This window comes from Aethalodelphis obliquidens, unplaced genomic scaffold (genome assembly GCF_003676395.1).
Source record: "Aethalodelphis obliquidens isolate GAN/ISIS:26980383/991018 unplaced genomic scaffold, ASM367639v1 scaffold19, whole genome shotgun sequence".
NCBI lineage: Eukaryota > Metazoa > Chordata > Mammalia > Artiodactyla > Delphinidae > Aethalodelphis > Aethalodelphis obliquidens.
Window position 1 is genome coordinate 10,131,008 of NW_020837963.1, and position 18,028 is coordinate 10,149,035.

Here is an 18,028-nt window from a genome sequence, read left to right on the forward strand (position 1 = left end):
AGCGGCTTCCCTGGAGACCGGGCGGAAGCGGTCGGAAGCTGCCCTGCGGTTGGCCGCTGGGGCGGGACGCAGAAGCAGGGGGTGGAGCCTGAGGAAGAAGGCGACCGCGACGAGGAGGAGGACGCGGCTCTGGCCATGGAGCGGGCCGAGACGTGGGCAGCAGGCAGCTCGCCGGGTGCGCTGGGGCCTGAGGAGCCCGGCGGCCTCCCTTGGTGTAAATGAGCAGCGCGGGGCGGGAGGACTCCCGGGGCAGTGGCGGCGGCCGTTGGGGTGCGACCGTCCCGCCCGGCTCGGGTCCTTTCGTTTTCCGGGCTCCGCTGAGAGAGCTGCCCTTCGCTGCCCGGTGTTTTGAGGCCAAGATCCCGAGAGGGATTTTTTGACCAGTAGGAGTAGGGTGGGCGCGTCAGTTGGTTAATCGAGGTTGCATTTGTAATCCCTGAAACAGCCCAGTGAAAGCGGAAGAGTCCCCGGCCGCCTAAAGGTTGCAGTAGCGGGGAAACTTGTCGCCCGTTTGGCAAAGGTTGGGGCCCCGGCTCAGCCCAGACGGGAAGGGACGGCGCAGCTCGGAACCGGGGACGAGGCACGTCTGCAGTGGCAGCCTCTTCGGTGACCCACTTCCAGCCTCTGGACCCTACTTTGCAGCGCGCCAATCCTCGGGCCTGGGGCCAAGGCTCTCCTTCCCTGCCTCCTAGACCCCCGCCCCCTTTTTAAAAAACTTAAATTTTATAATAATTTTAGAATTACAGAGAGATGAACAGATAGCTTTTCCTAACTTTAATATCTTACATCACCGTGATACATTTGTCAAAACTAAGAAAGTAACATTGGCATACTATTAATGAAAGGACAAGCTTTATTCAGATTTTACCATTTTTTTTCCACTTAATTTTTTTCTGTTCCGGGCTCCAAACCAGAAAACCACATTGCATTTAGCCTGCCTTGTTTTTAACTGGTGTTAAGAGCTGTAGTCTCCTCTGTCTTATCCCTCTACCCCTTCCCTCAAGACATGAACCACTTTTAAAATCCAGGAAATATTTACTCTGTCTTGCAATTTAGCAAGTATTCATTGGTAGTCTATTACATGCCAGTCTCTGTTTTAGGTATTGGGTATTCAGCATTGAACCAGCTAATCTTGATATCATATGGGAGCTAGATGTAGTCCATCGGGACCCATAGGTTCTGTCTTGTGCTGCTTTGTATTTCAGATTATTTTTTTAATTTAAGGACATGCCACTTAGAATACTTTTTAAGTTGGTTGAAAGATCAGTGTTTAAACTTTTCTGCCCCTTGCAACTTTCTCTAAATTTTCCCATAAACTTCCAAGTCCTAGGATTACCTCTTGCAATCTTCCATTATTGATAATTTTTTTCCTTAAATTTATTACTATCCTGAGAAAAATATAGTATACAAAGAAATAGTAAATAAACAGGACTGAAGACTCCACTGTGGGTGGAGTTTCTCTCATGTCTTTGTAATTTTTAGATGCTTTGACACATGTGATAAATCCAGGAAAAAAACTTTAAAAATCGCTCTGCATTCTTCTTTCTCAGTTGCCATGTTTTAAGGGGCTGGCAGTTGCTCAGAGGCGATAAGCTGTCTGAATGTATTTTTATGTTTCTTTGCATATTGTGCCACAGTCCATGATCAAGTGGTGCCAGCAGGAAGCTCTTCATCTAGAGTCATAGTACACGTGGATCTGGATTGCTTTTACGCACAAGTAGAAATGATCTCACATCCAGAACTAAAGGGCAAACCTTTAGGTAATTCTGGAGTTTGATACTATTTTCTTTGTGTAATAGGATTCGTTATTTATTATATTATGATTTATTAACCATATTAATAAATGTTGGAAGCAGTTCTGTGACGCTTTATAGACAGTAATCTTTGCTTCACTACAGGTGTAAACTTTATAATCGTTTAATAAATGGTGAATGTGACACAAGTAGTATAGTTCACCAAATGGATGATCAGAGAGACCATGATAAACTTTTAGTCTTTTTCTCAATGTTTGAAATTTTACAACCATCTTATCTCAAGAACAATCTCTTTTATTAATTTTAATGGAAGTTGTCATCTAGTCTCTCACTTTTGAAATTAACTGTTGAATTGTGTAACATTCGACAAAATAGTTGGATTTTGAACAGAACCCAAAATGTTAAGGCATACAGTACAAATTTTCCATAAAATCATAAGTATCTTTAAAAGGCAAAGAGAAATTTCACATTGGGGATCTACTTACTATTATGTTGGCTTTTTAAAAAAACTTTCTTTTTTTTATTATATCTTAAATTGGGAAAGTAATTTAAATTTCTAAAAATTTATTTTATGCATGTAGTAAGGATTTATCTTTTAGTAAAAGCATAAAGAGCAATTTTGGTTCACCTGCCGCTTCCCTCTGTTGTCTATTTTGGTTTTGATAAGTACCCAATTCAACTCAGCCTAGTTGATTTACTAAGGAACAGAGGGATGACTGATGACTAGTTTTTGGTATGCCAAGGTCAGTCTAGGATCTTTAAAATTAAGGCTGTCAAGGAGTTAGGATTAGGGGACCTCAATTTTCTTCTGAAGGCATTTCTAACTAGTAGCATGGTAACAAGATGTTCTGTAAGTAATGATTAGTAAAAAGGTATTGTGTAATTAAGATGCAGGAATGAATGATTACCAGGAAGTGAGGGATATAATGCTGAAAGTTTCTAGGAGAAAGCAGCATAGTCTTCCATTTGTACTAAGCAAATATATGACTACTTAACTTGGGCTGGTGACATAATGGTGAGTCCATTAATCCTGCATTAAAAGACTACTTTTTTAGTTAAGGAAGTTACTAATCTGATTTTTTACATAGTTCACTGGTGAATCATAAATTATTACTTTTGACCCAGTGCTTCTATTTTTGGGCATAATCTGGTATATCAAAAATATACGAAATAATGTTTCTTTGCCTTGTTTATAGTATCAACACTTTAGAAACAAAATGTCTTACATTAGGGGAATGGACATAACCTTTTTTTCCCCATCTACATATTTGTGTTTTACATATTTTAGATGAACGTTACTTTAATAGTGGTAAACAAGTAGTCAACTTGTGTAAAGAGAAAAGCAAATAATTTTAGCAATTTTAAGCTACCGGAAAACTAGAATTTTTAAACAGTCTGTAGATGATCATAACTTAATCATTTTGATAAGGAGGGGGCTCATAATGCCACCTCACTCTCTATAATCTTTTCTGAAGATTACTATGAAGAACAGTTCAATAATTAGAACACTGATTGGGGGAGATCCCTAGTAATTGCTGTAGGTTGGCACTTGTAACAGAACATTGCTTTATATTCATTGGAAAGTTACTCGGAAGACAAGTTAGGTTTTCTAGCAGCAACCGGTAGTTAATTGTACTCAGTTATTTTCATCTGCTTTATTTTTTGGTAAAACATGGCCTAGAGTTATATATAAAGTTATATAGAGTTAATTCTTTGGTTTTGTATTGTTTGAAAAAAATCCTCGAAGGATTTTATTTGTATCTTTTTGCAGAATTCATAGAATTGCTCGTTTGTGCTAATTTTTGTTAAATTGTACTTCATAGAGCTTTGATGAATGGAGGCTGTATTTTTTAACTGAGAGCTTTTTATTCTTATCAAAACATGGTATTACACCTATAATATGGAATAAGTAAATTATATTTTAAATTTTATTTTTAATCCTCATAAAATATTTTTCTCATAAAATATTTATTTCTTATAGGGGTTCAGCAGAAATTTTTGGTGGTTACCTGCAACTATGAAGCTAGGGAACTTGGAGTTAAGAAACTTATGAATGTCAGAGATGCAAAAGAAAAGTGTCCACAGCTAGTGTTAGTTAATGGAGAAGATTTGACTCGTTACAGAGAGGTGTCATATAAGGTTACAGGTACGTTACAGGTACAGATTATGGGCAATATAATTTCAGCATTAATTTTTATATAGGATGCCTGTTAACTACATGAATCTTTTAATAAATGTAAAATGCATAAGTCAGTTTCCTTTTATTTTGGGGCTTTCCCATGTAAAAAAAATTTATATGAGAATGACTTAATATATTATGAGTAACGGTGACAAAAATGTATAGTTGGAACGAATTTGAACTCTGTCACGCTGATGTTTACATAAATATGAGAAAATGTAAAAAAATTTTTAAGTGAGAAAATGGGAGAAGATAAACCAAAAAGAACCAGGTATTTTTAATTATAAGTTTAAATGCCAAGTTTAAATAAACTATGAAGAAATATGCTGTACTCTAATGCACTAATGGGAGTTGAGAGAGGCTTCTGTAATGTTTGATTAACATAATTAAAAACCAATTTGTTAGGAAGTATTAGCAAAGATAAGGAGTATATTTTTTTCTTAGATTTTATGTATATATTAAATATTTCAGTGTAGATAAACTCCCCCTTACTAAGGTTTGGGTTTGAATCTTAGTGTTTTAGTAAATTACAGGAAAAATGAAACCATGTGTTGTACTGGCATATGGCAAATATATACAGTTTTAAAATGTATAAGGATCAGCTTTTTATTTATCTTGTTTGCTATTGTTTTAGTAAATTCTTTTTTTTTTTTTTTTTTTGCTGTCCGTGGGCCTCTCACTGTTGTGGCCTCTCCCGTTGCGGAGCACAGGCTCCGGACGCGCAGGCTCAGTGGCCATGGCTCACGGGCCCAGCCGCTCTGCGGCATGTGGGATCTTCCCGGACCGGGGCACGAACCCGTGTCCCCTGCATCGGCAGGCGGACTCTCAAGCACTGCGCCACCACGGAAGCCCTGCTATTGTTTTTGTTTACTTGTTCTTTGGTTATTTGTAGCAGTTTTCAGATGAAAGCATTAAATATAATATCCAAGAGCTCTTAGGAATTAACAAGAAAAAGAAACTTAAGAAAAATGGACAAAGGATATGAATAGGCAATTAACAAAAAGAGCAAATTCAACAATGTGGAAAAAGAATGCTCAAATTCATTAGTACTAAAAATAAGAATGTGAGAAAAAGTAGAAACAAAGTATTACAGCCTTTTCAAGAAAGCAATCTAGAAACATGTTTTGAAATTAAAGATACCTATTATGTTCTTTAACCCAATAATACCACTGCTGGGGATTTATCTAATAGAACTAAAATAATGTGTATGTACAAAAATGTTTCTTGTAGCATGGTTCATAATTGCTAAAAATATGGAATGAAAACAATTGCTCACCAGGGTGAGAATGGCTAAATAAACTAAGACTTCTCTATGATAGAATATTATATGGCTATTAAAAAGAATGAATTGGTGCTGTACTGTCTGACTCATAGAGATGTGCCTTGTTGAGTGAGTAGAAGGCAAGATGCAAAAACCAGTATCAGGTTTTTCCACATGTGTAAAACAATGACCCAAACCCCTTCCGCCACATATGTGTATATGTCTGTGTGTGAATAGACAATGTGCACAATTATGTGTGTGTATCTGAATACTCAGAAGTTAATTTTTACTGTACATAGAAGAGGTGATATAATACAGACAGTGTGCATCTTGCCTTTGTTCTTGGTGATCTTTCATCTCATTCATATAGCTCTTCCTCATTCTTTTTAGTGCCTGCACAGTATTCTGTTGTATTTTGTCCCAAACATTTAACCATTCCTTTACTGATATGAAGACAGTATGTCCCACTTTATGCCCATTGTCCCTATGTAATTATTAATAGCACCTCCTTTTGTTCAAAAGATATCTTGTAAATTATGTGGCTTCCCTGATAGTGAGGGATTATTTCTGTTACCAACTTTTTGCTCTTACAAATATATGCTTCAGTAGACATTTTCATACAGAAATTTTCACATACTTTCATGAAGATATCCTTAAAGTAAGTTCCTAAAGTTTAATTGCTAGATCAAAGATAATTTGCATTAGAAATACTGCTATATGTTGCACTTGAGGTTGTCCCAACATATTGCTAGTATGTATGACAGTATTAGATATTCATAAAGATTTTGCCTATAGGCAGAAAAAATAGTAAATCATTGTTTTGATTTGCATTTCTCTATAAGTAAGTGTGAGCATTTTTTCATGTATTTTTGGTCATTTATATATGTTTTCTGTGAATGGCCTTTCCACTTGGGCCCGTTTTTATTTAGATTGCTCCTCTGTTTTCTGATTGGTTTGTGTCATTGTTTGGGGAAGTTAAGGAAATTAGCCCTTTGATGGTCATGTGTTATAAATGTATTTCCAATTTGTGTTTCATGTTTTTTACTTTTCCAGTTTGTGTATTGTCTGACATTATGTTGTCAGACTTATCAGTCTTTCTCTTATGATTTCTGTGCCACTGCAACTCTTCACAGTGAAAATATCTACTGGAAATTCAATGAGTAAATCTTAGTTTTTATGCTGATTCTTAACTTATAAAGTAGTATCTTGAAAGAATTAAAAATGCACTAATATAATAACAATAAATATTCTAAGTATGATTTATGCATCAATAAAATGTTATTTTGTTAATTTTTTTCATGGTATTATCTGAGTTGAAATAGGAACATAGCCTAATAGTCCTATACTGAATTTATTTCAGACCTATTTATGATGTATAACCTTATTGTTTATTTCATATTTTTATTCTACAGTATTACATTTTTGTCTAGATAGTTTTTTCTCTAATTATAACTCCTCTCTTTGGCCTTGTGTAATCATATGTTTAATAAATGCCTCTTGTTTATGGAGTTGACAAGTTGACAGCAAAAAAGAGGTTAACTTCAGGAATGGATAAGTGATTTATTCCTATGACCTAGTAATAGAACCAATATAATCAATCAATATTCAGTGATCCACCAGCTTTGTGCATGATTCGGTACTTAATTTGCTTTTCTCCTTAGCACTTAACTTGTTCTTTGTTTTTTATATAGTATTGTTTTGATAAACTTTTATTTTCTATCTGTTACTGCTGGACATCAGGTATATACTTTTGGGGAGGAAAAGCAGAAATTGATGAGGGAAATTCAAAAGAATCCTTTTATATGGTCAGACACATTGTCAGTTTTTCCTCAGAGTAGATATATGGTTTTCTCTAGGTAGGTTGAAAGTGATTTTTGGTGGTTACCAGATCACACTGTTGTCTTTATTAATTGTTTTTTCCTGCTGTTATCAGTGTTGGCATCAATAAAACAGAGCTTTCATATTATAGGACTTTAAGAACCTATGCATTTTTATATAATAAGAGGCTAATAGATTGTTTTCTGCCATCCAGCTGGTATCATAGGTGATTCAGAGAGAAGTGAAAATTCTTCTTAATGATTTCAAATTATTAGTTTTAATCCTAAAAATGAGAATTGATAAGTCTTTTTGAACTTATTTCAAATCCTGGTTCAGCTCAATTTAGTAAACGTTTGAGTTATGGACTAGGCATTCTGTTAGAGGCTGGGCATTCAAATACATGTAAGTCATGGGCCATCTCTGCCCTTAAGGAATGTGCTGGAGGGTGACTAATCAAAAAGTATTGCATTGTAGTATATTTTGAAAATTAAGTAACTTTTCTCTTTGGATTAGTATTAACTGGACATTTTAAATTTTATTTTGTTTTGCTGTTTTAAAATTCTTATGAAAAACATAGCTAGAATATATTATTACTTGTTTTTACTTTTCTAAGCAGACTATAATTTATTCTTTGACCTACTGCTTCAAGATCATAATTAACTATAAGCATTGATGTTTAATGTACTACAGATAGAGAAATTATAGGTATAGGAGATTGAGAAATTTATTGCTATGAGCATCTGCCCAGGAAATGTTATTTTTGGACTTATTTTGTCGGAAAATATTGCCTTTACTCAGAATGTGGTACAGAAAAAAAAATCCCAGTTAACTGAGGACTTTATTAAAGATATTATGGGACTGTGAATATATGTAAAACCTTTAACAACATATTTTGTTATTTTTTTAAGCATAAAAGAGTTAAATCTATTCTAGTTACAACTTCAGTTACATCTGTGCTCCAATGTTATTTTAATTTAGAGTTGTTGGAAGAATTTAGTCCAGTTGTTGAGAGACTCGGATTTGATGAAAATTTTGTGGATCTAACAGAAATGGTTGAGAAGAGACTAGAGCAGCTTCAAAGGGATGAACCCTCAGCACTGACTGTGTCGGGTCATGTATACGGTAATCAGCGTAAGTGGGTTCTTATTCATTCAATTTAGTAACTAAAAGTATCTACATTTCTTAATGTTCAGTCAGTTCAGAGAGTCGATTATGTCTTTCTGAAAGTATTCTGGCTTTTGTTGGATATATTAGCCATATTTCAGCAGTCTAAGATGATTAAAATCAGGTATTGATATTCCATATTAAATAGGCAGAAAATCATATTTTGATGACATGCAGCTCAGTGCTTTGTGCACTTTTCATTTCTCTGACACAGTCCTGTATTACGGTTTTTATTTTATTTTTTAATTTTTTGGCTGCATTGCGTCTTCGTTGCTGTGCGCAGGCTTTCTCTAGTTGTGAGTGGGGCTACTCTTTGTTGTGGTGCGCAGGCTTCTCATTGCGGTAGCTTCTCGTTGCGGAGCACGGGCTCTAGGTGCCTAGGCTTCGGTAGTTGTGGCACGCGGGCTCGGTAGTTGTGGCACGCGGGCTCAGTAGTTGTGGCTTGCGGGCTCTAGAGTGCATGCTCAGTAGTTGTGGTACACGGGCTTAGTTGCTCTGTGGTCTGTGGGATCTTCCTGGAGTGGGGATCGAACCCATGTTCCCTGCATTGGCAGGCAGATTCTTAACCACTGTGCCACTAGGGAAGTCCCTGTGTTATCGTTTTTAAAGAGGATGACTCTTTAGGTCATCCTTAAGTTACAGGAGTTGGCTTTTTAGAGTAGTTTTTGATTTTCTTAAAACCATTTTTAAGCAAAATTTTAGGTAGACTAAATTTGCCTTTGCTGCCTCTTTGCTTGTTCACTTCTATTCTCCCAAGGCATCAAGACCCTCCCAAGTTAGCCCTTGTGGAAGCTTGTCCAGGGCTACCTGCCATATTTTGCAAGCTCATATTTAATCAGTTCAAATAATCTTTGCCAACTCTTAGCAAGAAAACAGAATGGTTCCTCTCCTTCGTGTATTAAAGTATGAATGACTGATGGTATTTCCAGGGTTATTTGCATTTGAAAATAAGCTGCAATCAACTCTACTGAATATCTAATTAGGCTTTCAAACATCTTGTGACTGCTGGTGACTTCCAAATCATACCACGTAGAAGGCAAGCTACTCTGCTTTTCTCTAAGACTTGTCCTGACATACTTGCTCATAGGTTTCAGGCAGCATGTGCTTTCTCTTATTCCCCCTTTTTGAGTGCTGGTGGATCAATCTCCAGTCATTATCCACCTCCCTGATATTAAAGAAGAAAAGAAGTAGAGCTACCATTCTGCCTTAGAAGAAGATATGAAGCTTTCATGTGTCTTTTGTACCTGTGCTCTTTTGTCACTTACGAGGTCTGGGTAGCAAGAAGGTTCCAAATGTGTTTCTGTATAATTTTTAAAGCAAACTTAGATTCTATTTGTTAGAACATATTGCAGAGAGCTAGGTCTTATATCCTAAAATATCTAATTCTTCATGAATTCTTCTTTCTCCTCCACGTGAGATTGTGTTAATTTTTTTTTTTAAACCTACAGAAAAGTTGACAGACTGGTATAATGAGAACAGTCATTATGCCCTTCCTTGTAGATACTCCCATTGTTATCATTTTGCCACATTTGCTTTATCTTGCTGTTTATTGATTGGTTGATAGATTGTTGAGCCACTATTACAGACATCATAACACTTGAAATGTAAATACTCCTGAGGATAAGGACTGTCTCGTATAACTCTAATGTCATTTTCACACCTAAGAACATTTGTTTCTATATAATTTCCTTATACTTTTAATAAAAGATCTCTTAAACTGTATACAAATCCAAAATTGTTTTTAATAGCACATACCACTGGTGTGTAAAGTTTAGATTCAGATCTTTAAAGCTGTAATGTTAGCTTTATCATTAATGTAACACTTACTTTTATGCTTACTTCCAGATAAACATGAGTAAAAGTTCTACCAATGTCTGTCGGAATTTTTTATGTGATCAATTTTTGTAATCTGTTAATCATTCAGCACTCCCAGTATGCATTTGCTATCACAGGCCTTGGAATTTACTTGTGGTAGTTACTTTACAGAATTCCTGTGAAGGACAAGAGAGATTAGTTAAGTGTGTAGCAGTATGGTGGTGTAGCAGTATGGTGGTAGGGAAGGGGGGTTGGATATAGATTAAGCCCTTTATCTTTTTAAAACTCATTTGTTAAAAAGAAAATTAAAATTTGTGATGGTGACTTTTAACAACATTGGCTGTTTTTATAGCTATAAACCTGCATGACATCTTGCACATCAGACTACTTATTGGATCTCAGATTGCAGCTGAGATGCGGGAAGCCATGTATAATCAGTTGGGTCTCACAGGCTGTGCTGGAGTGGCTTCTAATAAATTATTGGCAAAATTAGTGTCTGGCATCTTTAAACCAAATCAGCAAACACTCTTACTACCTGAAAGTTCTCAAGATCTCATTCATAGTTTGAACCACATAAAGAAAATGCCAGGTAAGACAAATATATTTGAAAAATATATATTGGTTTTATTGTATTTCTTTAAGTTTAAAAATTACAGCTACGTGTAATTAATTTTTAGAGCCTGTGTACTTGGCTCTTGGTGAAAACCAAAAAACCTGACGTTTTCTGGAGGGAATCTATATTAGGAATCTATATATATGAAAGTATTTTCCTAGTTTTACCTACTTTTGTATAGTTTGAATATGATTATGAAAGTTATAACCTGGAAATGTATGGTCCTTTATCACAGCATTAAATTTTTTCCTGTGGTAAAGTATGACTGAGTTTTAGTGCAAGAACTTTGTCATAGGAGTTTCGCTAATGAGAAGATTCGTTTGTTTGCTTTCTGGCTCGAAGTTGTATTTGGGATGGTTCCTACCTCCAGATATAAATGTGTGGTATTGTGTATAGAAATCAGTCAAGTTAGCTAATAATTAGCAAATGGTAATGCATTTTAATTGCTCTAGTGACAGTCTTTCTTTACATGGATAATAACTATGATTCTTCAATACTTCCACATTGTTATGTAACAGGTGGTAAAAATTTCATTTTATCAATATCAAGACAGCATTTATTGGTTGTCTCCTTATTCATTATATTATACTATGGTTGTTAGGTTTTCAAGGTGGTTCATAACTCAGAGGTCTTGAGCAGAACAACAACCTAATTTTTAATAAAGTTTGATCTTAGCAAAATACAAATTATGGTATCAAAAGACGTGGTTGATATCTTTATAATATTTTAATTAGCTAATTTTAAAGAGAAAAACTATTGTAACACCGTATGCATCTCTTTTTGCTTAGGTATTGGCTATAAAACTACCAAACGTCTGGAAGCACTGGGTATCAGTAGTGTGCGTGATCTTCAAACCTTTTCATCCAAAATATTAGAAAGGGAATTAGGAATTTCAGTTGCTCAGCGTATCCAGAAGCTCAGTTTTGGAGAGGATAACTCTCCTGTGACCCCCTCAGGACCTCCTCAGGTACGTGGCGATGATGTTCATTTTAACTGAATACTGGTTGTCACATTATTTGAGGTAAAGATTTCTAGTTTTACTACTGTGTTCTTACTATTCTAATTTGCTTTTTAGGTTAGTACATGATCCCTTTCCTATGAGAAGGCTATTTATTATAGTAGATTAATAAATAGTCTTAAATTGAATCTAAGAATTAGTATTTAAGTCTCAAGTTAGCCACTGTGATTGAATACTACTTAATTTTAATAGCCTATATTGTATACAGTAGGCAGAATATTTTAATTTTTAAAAATCTTGTTTTCAGAGTAGTCTAATGGTTTAGGAAATGGAGAAAGGTATAATCACCCAGATAACATTGATGAATTTTTTTCCTGAGGGATAATAATATATACATTATCCCAGTTAATCTTCACAGTGAGTCTTCCAGGTAGTTAGTACTATTGTTCATACCTTTTCCCCCTCCCTTACTCCCTCTTCCTCCCATTATTTTTTTAAGATGAAGATACTGTACTTTAGAAAGGTTAAATAACTTGCCCAAGGTTAAACTCAGATTCAAGTCCTAGGAGATTAAGAGCCTCACTGTAATTGTACAATAAAGCGTGGCATTGGTACTAGAGCTTTGTAATTTTCTTGACTTCCAGTGCACTTTCTAGTGGAGTACAATAACTTGCAGATAAAAAGATTTAATATAAAAGTGAACTAAATGGCTCAAACTAAGTACATGAGGTAAGTTAGTAAAGAATGTGTTGAATATTTATTTAACATATACACTGATAATTGGGGATGTTTATTTGGGTTTTTATTAATCCTTATTTGTGCTTCTTTGGTAGTCCTTTAGTGAGGAAGATTCATTTAAAAAATGTTCATCAGAAGTTGAAGCTAAAAATAAGATTGAAGAGCTACTTGCTAGTCTTTTGAACAGGTGATTTTTCCATTTTGCTGTATCATCTTATAGATTCTGTGTATAGTACATGGAAAGAATACTTGATGTTCTATCTTGGAACTTACCGATTAACTGGAGACTAAACATACAAAGATAGATCATTATAAAGTAACAGATGTTTTTAACTAAATTTAATTCATCTACTTCCATTGGTCTTAATTTTAGTAACATTGTGGTTTACTGTGGATCTTAAGCTGCTGATCATTAACCTAAGGGAGTTTTATGGGTATCTCTAGAATCACGGCACCTATAAACTTTGTGATGATTGAGGATAGGAAATTGATGGAGAAAGCAGAAGAACCCTTTTATCTCCTGTGCCTCGGACCATGTGCAAGAAAATGGAGTCAGATGAAGGAATAGCTTAATGGGATTATGTGTGAGCAGTGAGAGTGATTGTGGGTATGTGCAGGGTTACTGGCCTATAAATACATGAGGAGTGTCAGTTGGGATTATGAGTATACAAATAGCATTGCATAAACTGAACAAGACATTTAGTTTTCTGATGCTTCTTTGCCATCATATATCTATTTCTCAGTACTCCATTTCTTTTCCTCCCATTTCTTTGATTTCTCAAAGTGAGGTGTCAGGGATCTAACAGTTTTGGGTAGGTGTGCTTCTGTAATGATGCTAGGATGGCTAATGTGACTAGAGAAAATGGTTTTTGGATGACTGTAACTCTCAGAAAACTGATAAAGTGATATTTCCTTCAACTTCGCAGTCATGCAACATGCATTGCAATCCCATGTCTTGAGCAGGGCCGCGCAGCTCATCATTTGCTGCATGCAACTGGCTGGCTATATGACCCAGCTTCAGTGATATGACTCAGGCTGAGCCTGTGACTATGCTAGTGAAACTGGGTTATCTGCTTTGTTTCAGCTAAATATAAGACTACTGTGAAATGCCTGGTCACTGGAAAAAGTTGTGTACGTAGAGAAACCACAAGAAGTATACATTTTATAGGTTCTCTTATTTGAAGCATCAACCCAGAAATGAGTCTAGATGCTCTAAACCTGTGAAATAACTATTAACCATTTCTCCTTATCTCTGCTTGGCATTCCCTTTTCTACATAGTGGCCCCTTGTATCAGTGACTGAGTTGTATAATGCCATCTAAGTAAATGGCAAAAAAAATAATTGTGCGTGTGTGTGAATGTTCTCAAGCATATGATAATTAATACTATAGATATGTAAGAGGTATAAAATCATACATCTAGGCACTGGTCCATTAATCCATTCCCTAGGCACTGGTCTTAAGATTGCTTAGAGTATAACCTTTTTCTAGTATGTCTTAATTAGTTATAGGAACCAAACTGCACTCTTTGAGTTGCATATTAACTTAATAGAACTGGAAGATGTTTAAACTAGTAACATGTTTACAGGAACCATTTAAGATATTATCTTAATAAAGCAGCAGTCAAGAAGTTTTGTGATAAAGCAATAAGAAAAAAATTGTTTACTACAAAAATCCAAATTTTCTAATTCAAAATCAATTTGAGTATGTTTAATAATACTTGTATTTTATGTTTGTGACACATATAGAAAGGAAAATGTTATTCTTTGATGACATTTATTTTCTCTAGTAATTAGATTTTCTACTTTATAAGCGGATTTTCCATGTCATTAAAAGTTTTGTTTTCAACACTAAAACCAAGATTATTTGGGTGGAACACTTTTTAAGATGCATGGACAAGTACTTACCTTCCTAAACATAGTATATAATTAGCCTTTCACATTATTTCTCTAAAGCCATATAATGGTGATATTACTGACTCCCTTGGATCTATTTGAGGAGTGCTTTTGACAGAAATAATCTCATTAAAACTTTTTTTTTTGTAATCTTATTTTTTTTACATGTGTAAAAAATTGTCATTTTTTATATATTTGCTTCTGTCAGTAAATGATTCTCTGTTTCTTAAATTTCCTGCTGATTTTAATATGTTATGTTTTTTATTTATTTTTAGTTATGTTTTGGATTTGGATTGTAAAATGGCTTGTTATTATTATATCTTATCTCTTTTCTTTTTCTGATAGCACTCAATTCTGCATGAGGCCTGAGAGCCTTATTTAAGTTTCAGAGCTTTATTAGGTAGACTTTGTGAAGTTTGCTTGGAATATTCAGGGACCTTTATTGCCTACTGCCTAATTATCAACTGTATTTATAATTGTTAAGGTTACTAAATCTGGCACCTTTAGGTACATGAGGTATATTGGACCATTAAAAAAACTTTAGATAATACTTTTTCTAATTCCTTGTTTCCTCTTTCTCTTTATTTTTAGAGTCTGCCAAGATGGAAGGAAGCCACATACAATAAGATTAATAATCCGTCGGTATTCATCTGAGAAGCACTATAGCCGTGAGAGTCGTCAGTGCCCAATTCCATCCCACATAATTCAGAAGTTAGGGATAGGTAATGGACTAATTTTCTGATAATTTAATTGGCAGGTCGAACTCTTAAAAAAACAAATTTTGAGTTAGAAATATGATCCAAAGATGGGTAGTCTTCACAGGGAGTTAGTGAACTATTACTTTTATTCTATATGAAATTTTCACTAGAAAACTTTGTTGTTTTTTAATAGATATTAAAAGTAAAGACTCAGTTAGGAATGCTTCCCAACTCCAGAAAAAACAAAACTATGGTAATTAATTATATAGCACGAGATAACTTCTTTATGGGCATTTAGATTGTTTCCAGTTTTTGACTGTTACGAAAAATGGTGCTGTGAACATTTGTGTGCAAGTCATTGGGCAAGTATATGCTTTTGTTCATCTTGGGTAGATTACAAGGAGTGGAATTCCTGGGTTGTATGGTAAAGTTGAACTCTAAACTGACACATTTTTTTTCAAAGTGAATATAACAATGTAGATTCTCACCAACAAAGTATAGAGGGTTCCAGTGTTTTCATATTCTCACTGACATTTAGTACTGTCATTTTATTTTATTATACTCATTCTCATGACTGTAATGGTATTTCATTGTTTTGTTTTTTCTTCTTATATGGATAGTACTTTTGATATCATCTAAAAATTCTTGACCTAACTCAAAGGTCATAGATATTTCCTCTTATGCTTTCTTTCAGAAATTTTATAGTTTTAAGATTTCTACTTAGATCCACTTTGAATTAATTTTTATGTTTTGTGTAAAGTAAGAGTCTTAGTTCCTTCTTTTCCATGTGGGTATCCAGTTGTTCCACAGAATTTGTTGAAAAGAATGTTCTTTCCTCTTTGAATTGCCATAACACCATTGTCAAAAACTAATTGACCATAAATGTAAGGGTTTATTTTTGACCTTCTTATTCCATTGATCTATATGTTTATCCTTATACCAGTTCCACCCTGCCTTGATACTTTGTTGTAAGTTTTGAAATTAGGTAGTGTAAGTTCTCTAGCTTTGTTCTTTTATGAATAAGAATTTGATTTCTTTATTTGTTACAAGCTTATTCTGATTTTCTATTCATTTTGAGTCAGTTTTGGTCATTTGTATCTTCTAGGAATGTATGCATTTCATCCAAGCTGTCTAATTTGTTGTCATGAAGTTAATATTCCCTTATAATCCTAATTTTTGTAGGGTCTATAGTGATGTCCTCTTTTTCATTGTTGATTTTGGTAATTTGTGTATTCTTTTTTTTTTTTTTCCCTTGGTCATTCTAGCAAAGGTTTATCAGTTTTGTTAATCTTTTCCAAGATTCAGCTTTTGGTGTCGTTGATTTCTCAGTTGTCTTTCTACTTTCTATTTCATTTATTTCTGCTCTGATCTTTGTTATTTCCTTCTTTCTGCTTGCTTTAGGTTTAATTTGCCTTTCCACTCCTGGTTTCTTAAGATGGAAGCTTACATTATTTATTTTATACTTACCTTCTTTTCTAATAATTCAAGTTTAAAGTTATACATTTCTTTCTGAGCAGTGCTTTAGCTGCATTCCATAAATTTTGTTGTGTTTCTTTTTCATTAACGCTAAAGTAGTTTCTAATATCCATTGTGATTTCCTCCTTGACACTTAAACTTATTTAGAAATTTGCTGTTTAATTTCCAAATATTTGATTATTTTTCAAATTTCTTTTTGTTGATGTCCATTTTGATTTTAGTTGATCAGAGAACATACTTAAAGTAACTTCGATCCTTTTACATATATTGTGCCTTATTTTGTTGCCTAGCATATGGTCTACCCTGGAGAATGTTCCGTTTGCATTTGAAAAGAAGAGTTGAGCAACACTATCAAACCATTCTACTTAACTAAAATTTATGGACTACTTCTCCAAAATAGCATTTTTGAATGACAGTTTGTCTGGATATATAATCCTTTACTGGTTTCTTTCTATACTTTGAATATAGTATTCCATTGCTTTCTGGTTTTCATTATTTTTGATGAGGAGGCAGCTGTTAATAGCTTAATCAGGAGAGATTCCTGTTAATAGTTCCAATCAAGAGAGAATAACCACACAGAAATTTGAACAGGGAAAGTTTCAAAGAATTACTAAATTATGATAGGGGAGTAACTATAAAGATATAAAGATACTCTAAGAGGTACCCGAGTGCTAAGAAAAAGTACCCAAGGAAGGGCAAACTTGGAAAAGAGAGTCCTCTTACCCTCAAGGAGAAGGTGTGGTTGCAGAACACTGAATGGTAGAGAAATCCTTTGAGTTACCTGGCCCAGAGCTGGTCCGTAGTTATTGGGCAAAGAGAATACCACGCTCTGATCTACAGATGAGCTGAGGCTGATTGGTGGGTGCACAGGAGGTGTTGGGATATTGGGAGTTTGCTCACTGGCAGGGCAGCGCATGAGCTGGGGTATGCAGGTGTCCATGTTGAGAAGGCTTCTGTTAACAATCCTCCAGGATGTGGGAAAGCTGAGACTGGCAGGTGTTTATGCTGAAGGAATCTTCATTCTTCTGCTAGTGCAAAGGTGGAGGGTATGGTGCCTGCACAGGAAGAGCTGGAGGAAACAACCTTCTGTGGCATATGCAAGTCAAGCCTATTAGGTGGGTATGCAGGAAGGGTCAGGGTGCTGTTTATGGCACAGGCCTGGTATGTGCAGTGTTTGAGTTGCTAGTGCCATGGTAACATGGTCACTAGGCTTAGACTGGGGCTGGAGGTTGCTGAGGGACTGAGCGTTCCACACACATGTGGTATGGCACAGCACTATTGGATATTTCCACACATATGCACTGCACACAGACCGCGTTACGGGAGCAAGAAAAGGTAAATGACAGTACATCGGAACCAGGAAGAGAAACACCCTTTCTCCTTTAATGGTCCTCCAGTTCTCTCTACTGACAAAACTTAACAGTTGAGTTCAATGTAAAAAAAATTTTAGAGTCCAACGCATTATCACACAGCAGTTACTGAAGGGTGATTTGTAGCTGAGAGGCAATAAATTGTTACCAGGCACAGTTGTATTGTTGTTCTCCTTTATGTGATGAGTTATTTACCTCTCTGTCTTTTTCAGCAGTTTGACCATGGTATATCTAAGTGGTTGTGTGTGTGTGTGTGTGTGTGTGTGTGTGTGTGTGTGTGTGTGTGTGTGT

At 35.2% G+C, this 18,028-nt stretch overlaps 1 protein-coding gene across 12 annotated transcripts in view; it reads left to right on the forward strand.

The window, feature by feature from the left end:
- The first annotated feature begins 58 nt into the window (after positions 1–58).
- The window catches only part of POLI (DNA polymerase iota), a 26,016-nt gene continuing 8,046 nt past the window's right edge, over positions 59–18,028 (forward strand). The window contains exons 1-9 of one of the 12 annotated variants that reach the window (XM_027118550.1): positions 85–214; positions 1,638–1,760; positions 3,736–3,900; positions 7,991–8,143; positions 10,344–10,580; positions 11,393–11,571; positions 12,396–12,487; positions 14,785–14,915; positions 15,085–15,144. In XM_027118550.1, the coding sequence (XP_026974351.1) occupies positions 136–214; positions 1,638–1,760; positions 3,736–3,900; positions 7,991–8,143; positions 10,344–10,580; positions 11,393–11,571; positions 12,396–12,487; positions 14,785–14,915; positions 15,085–15,144 (1,219 nt within the window). In that variant the 5' untranslated portion in view covers positions 85–135. The other 11 variants (XM_027118551.1, XM_027118547.1, XM_027118554.1 and 8 more) reach the window with 11 other exon arrangements.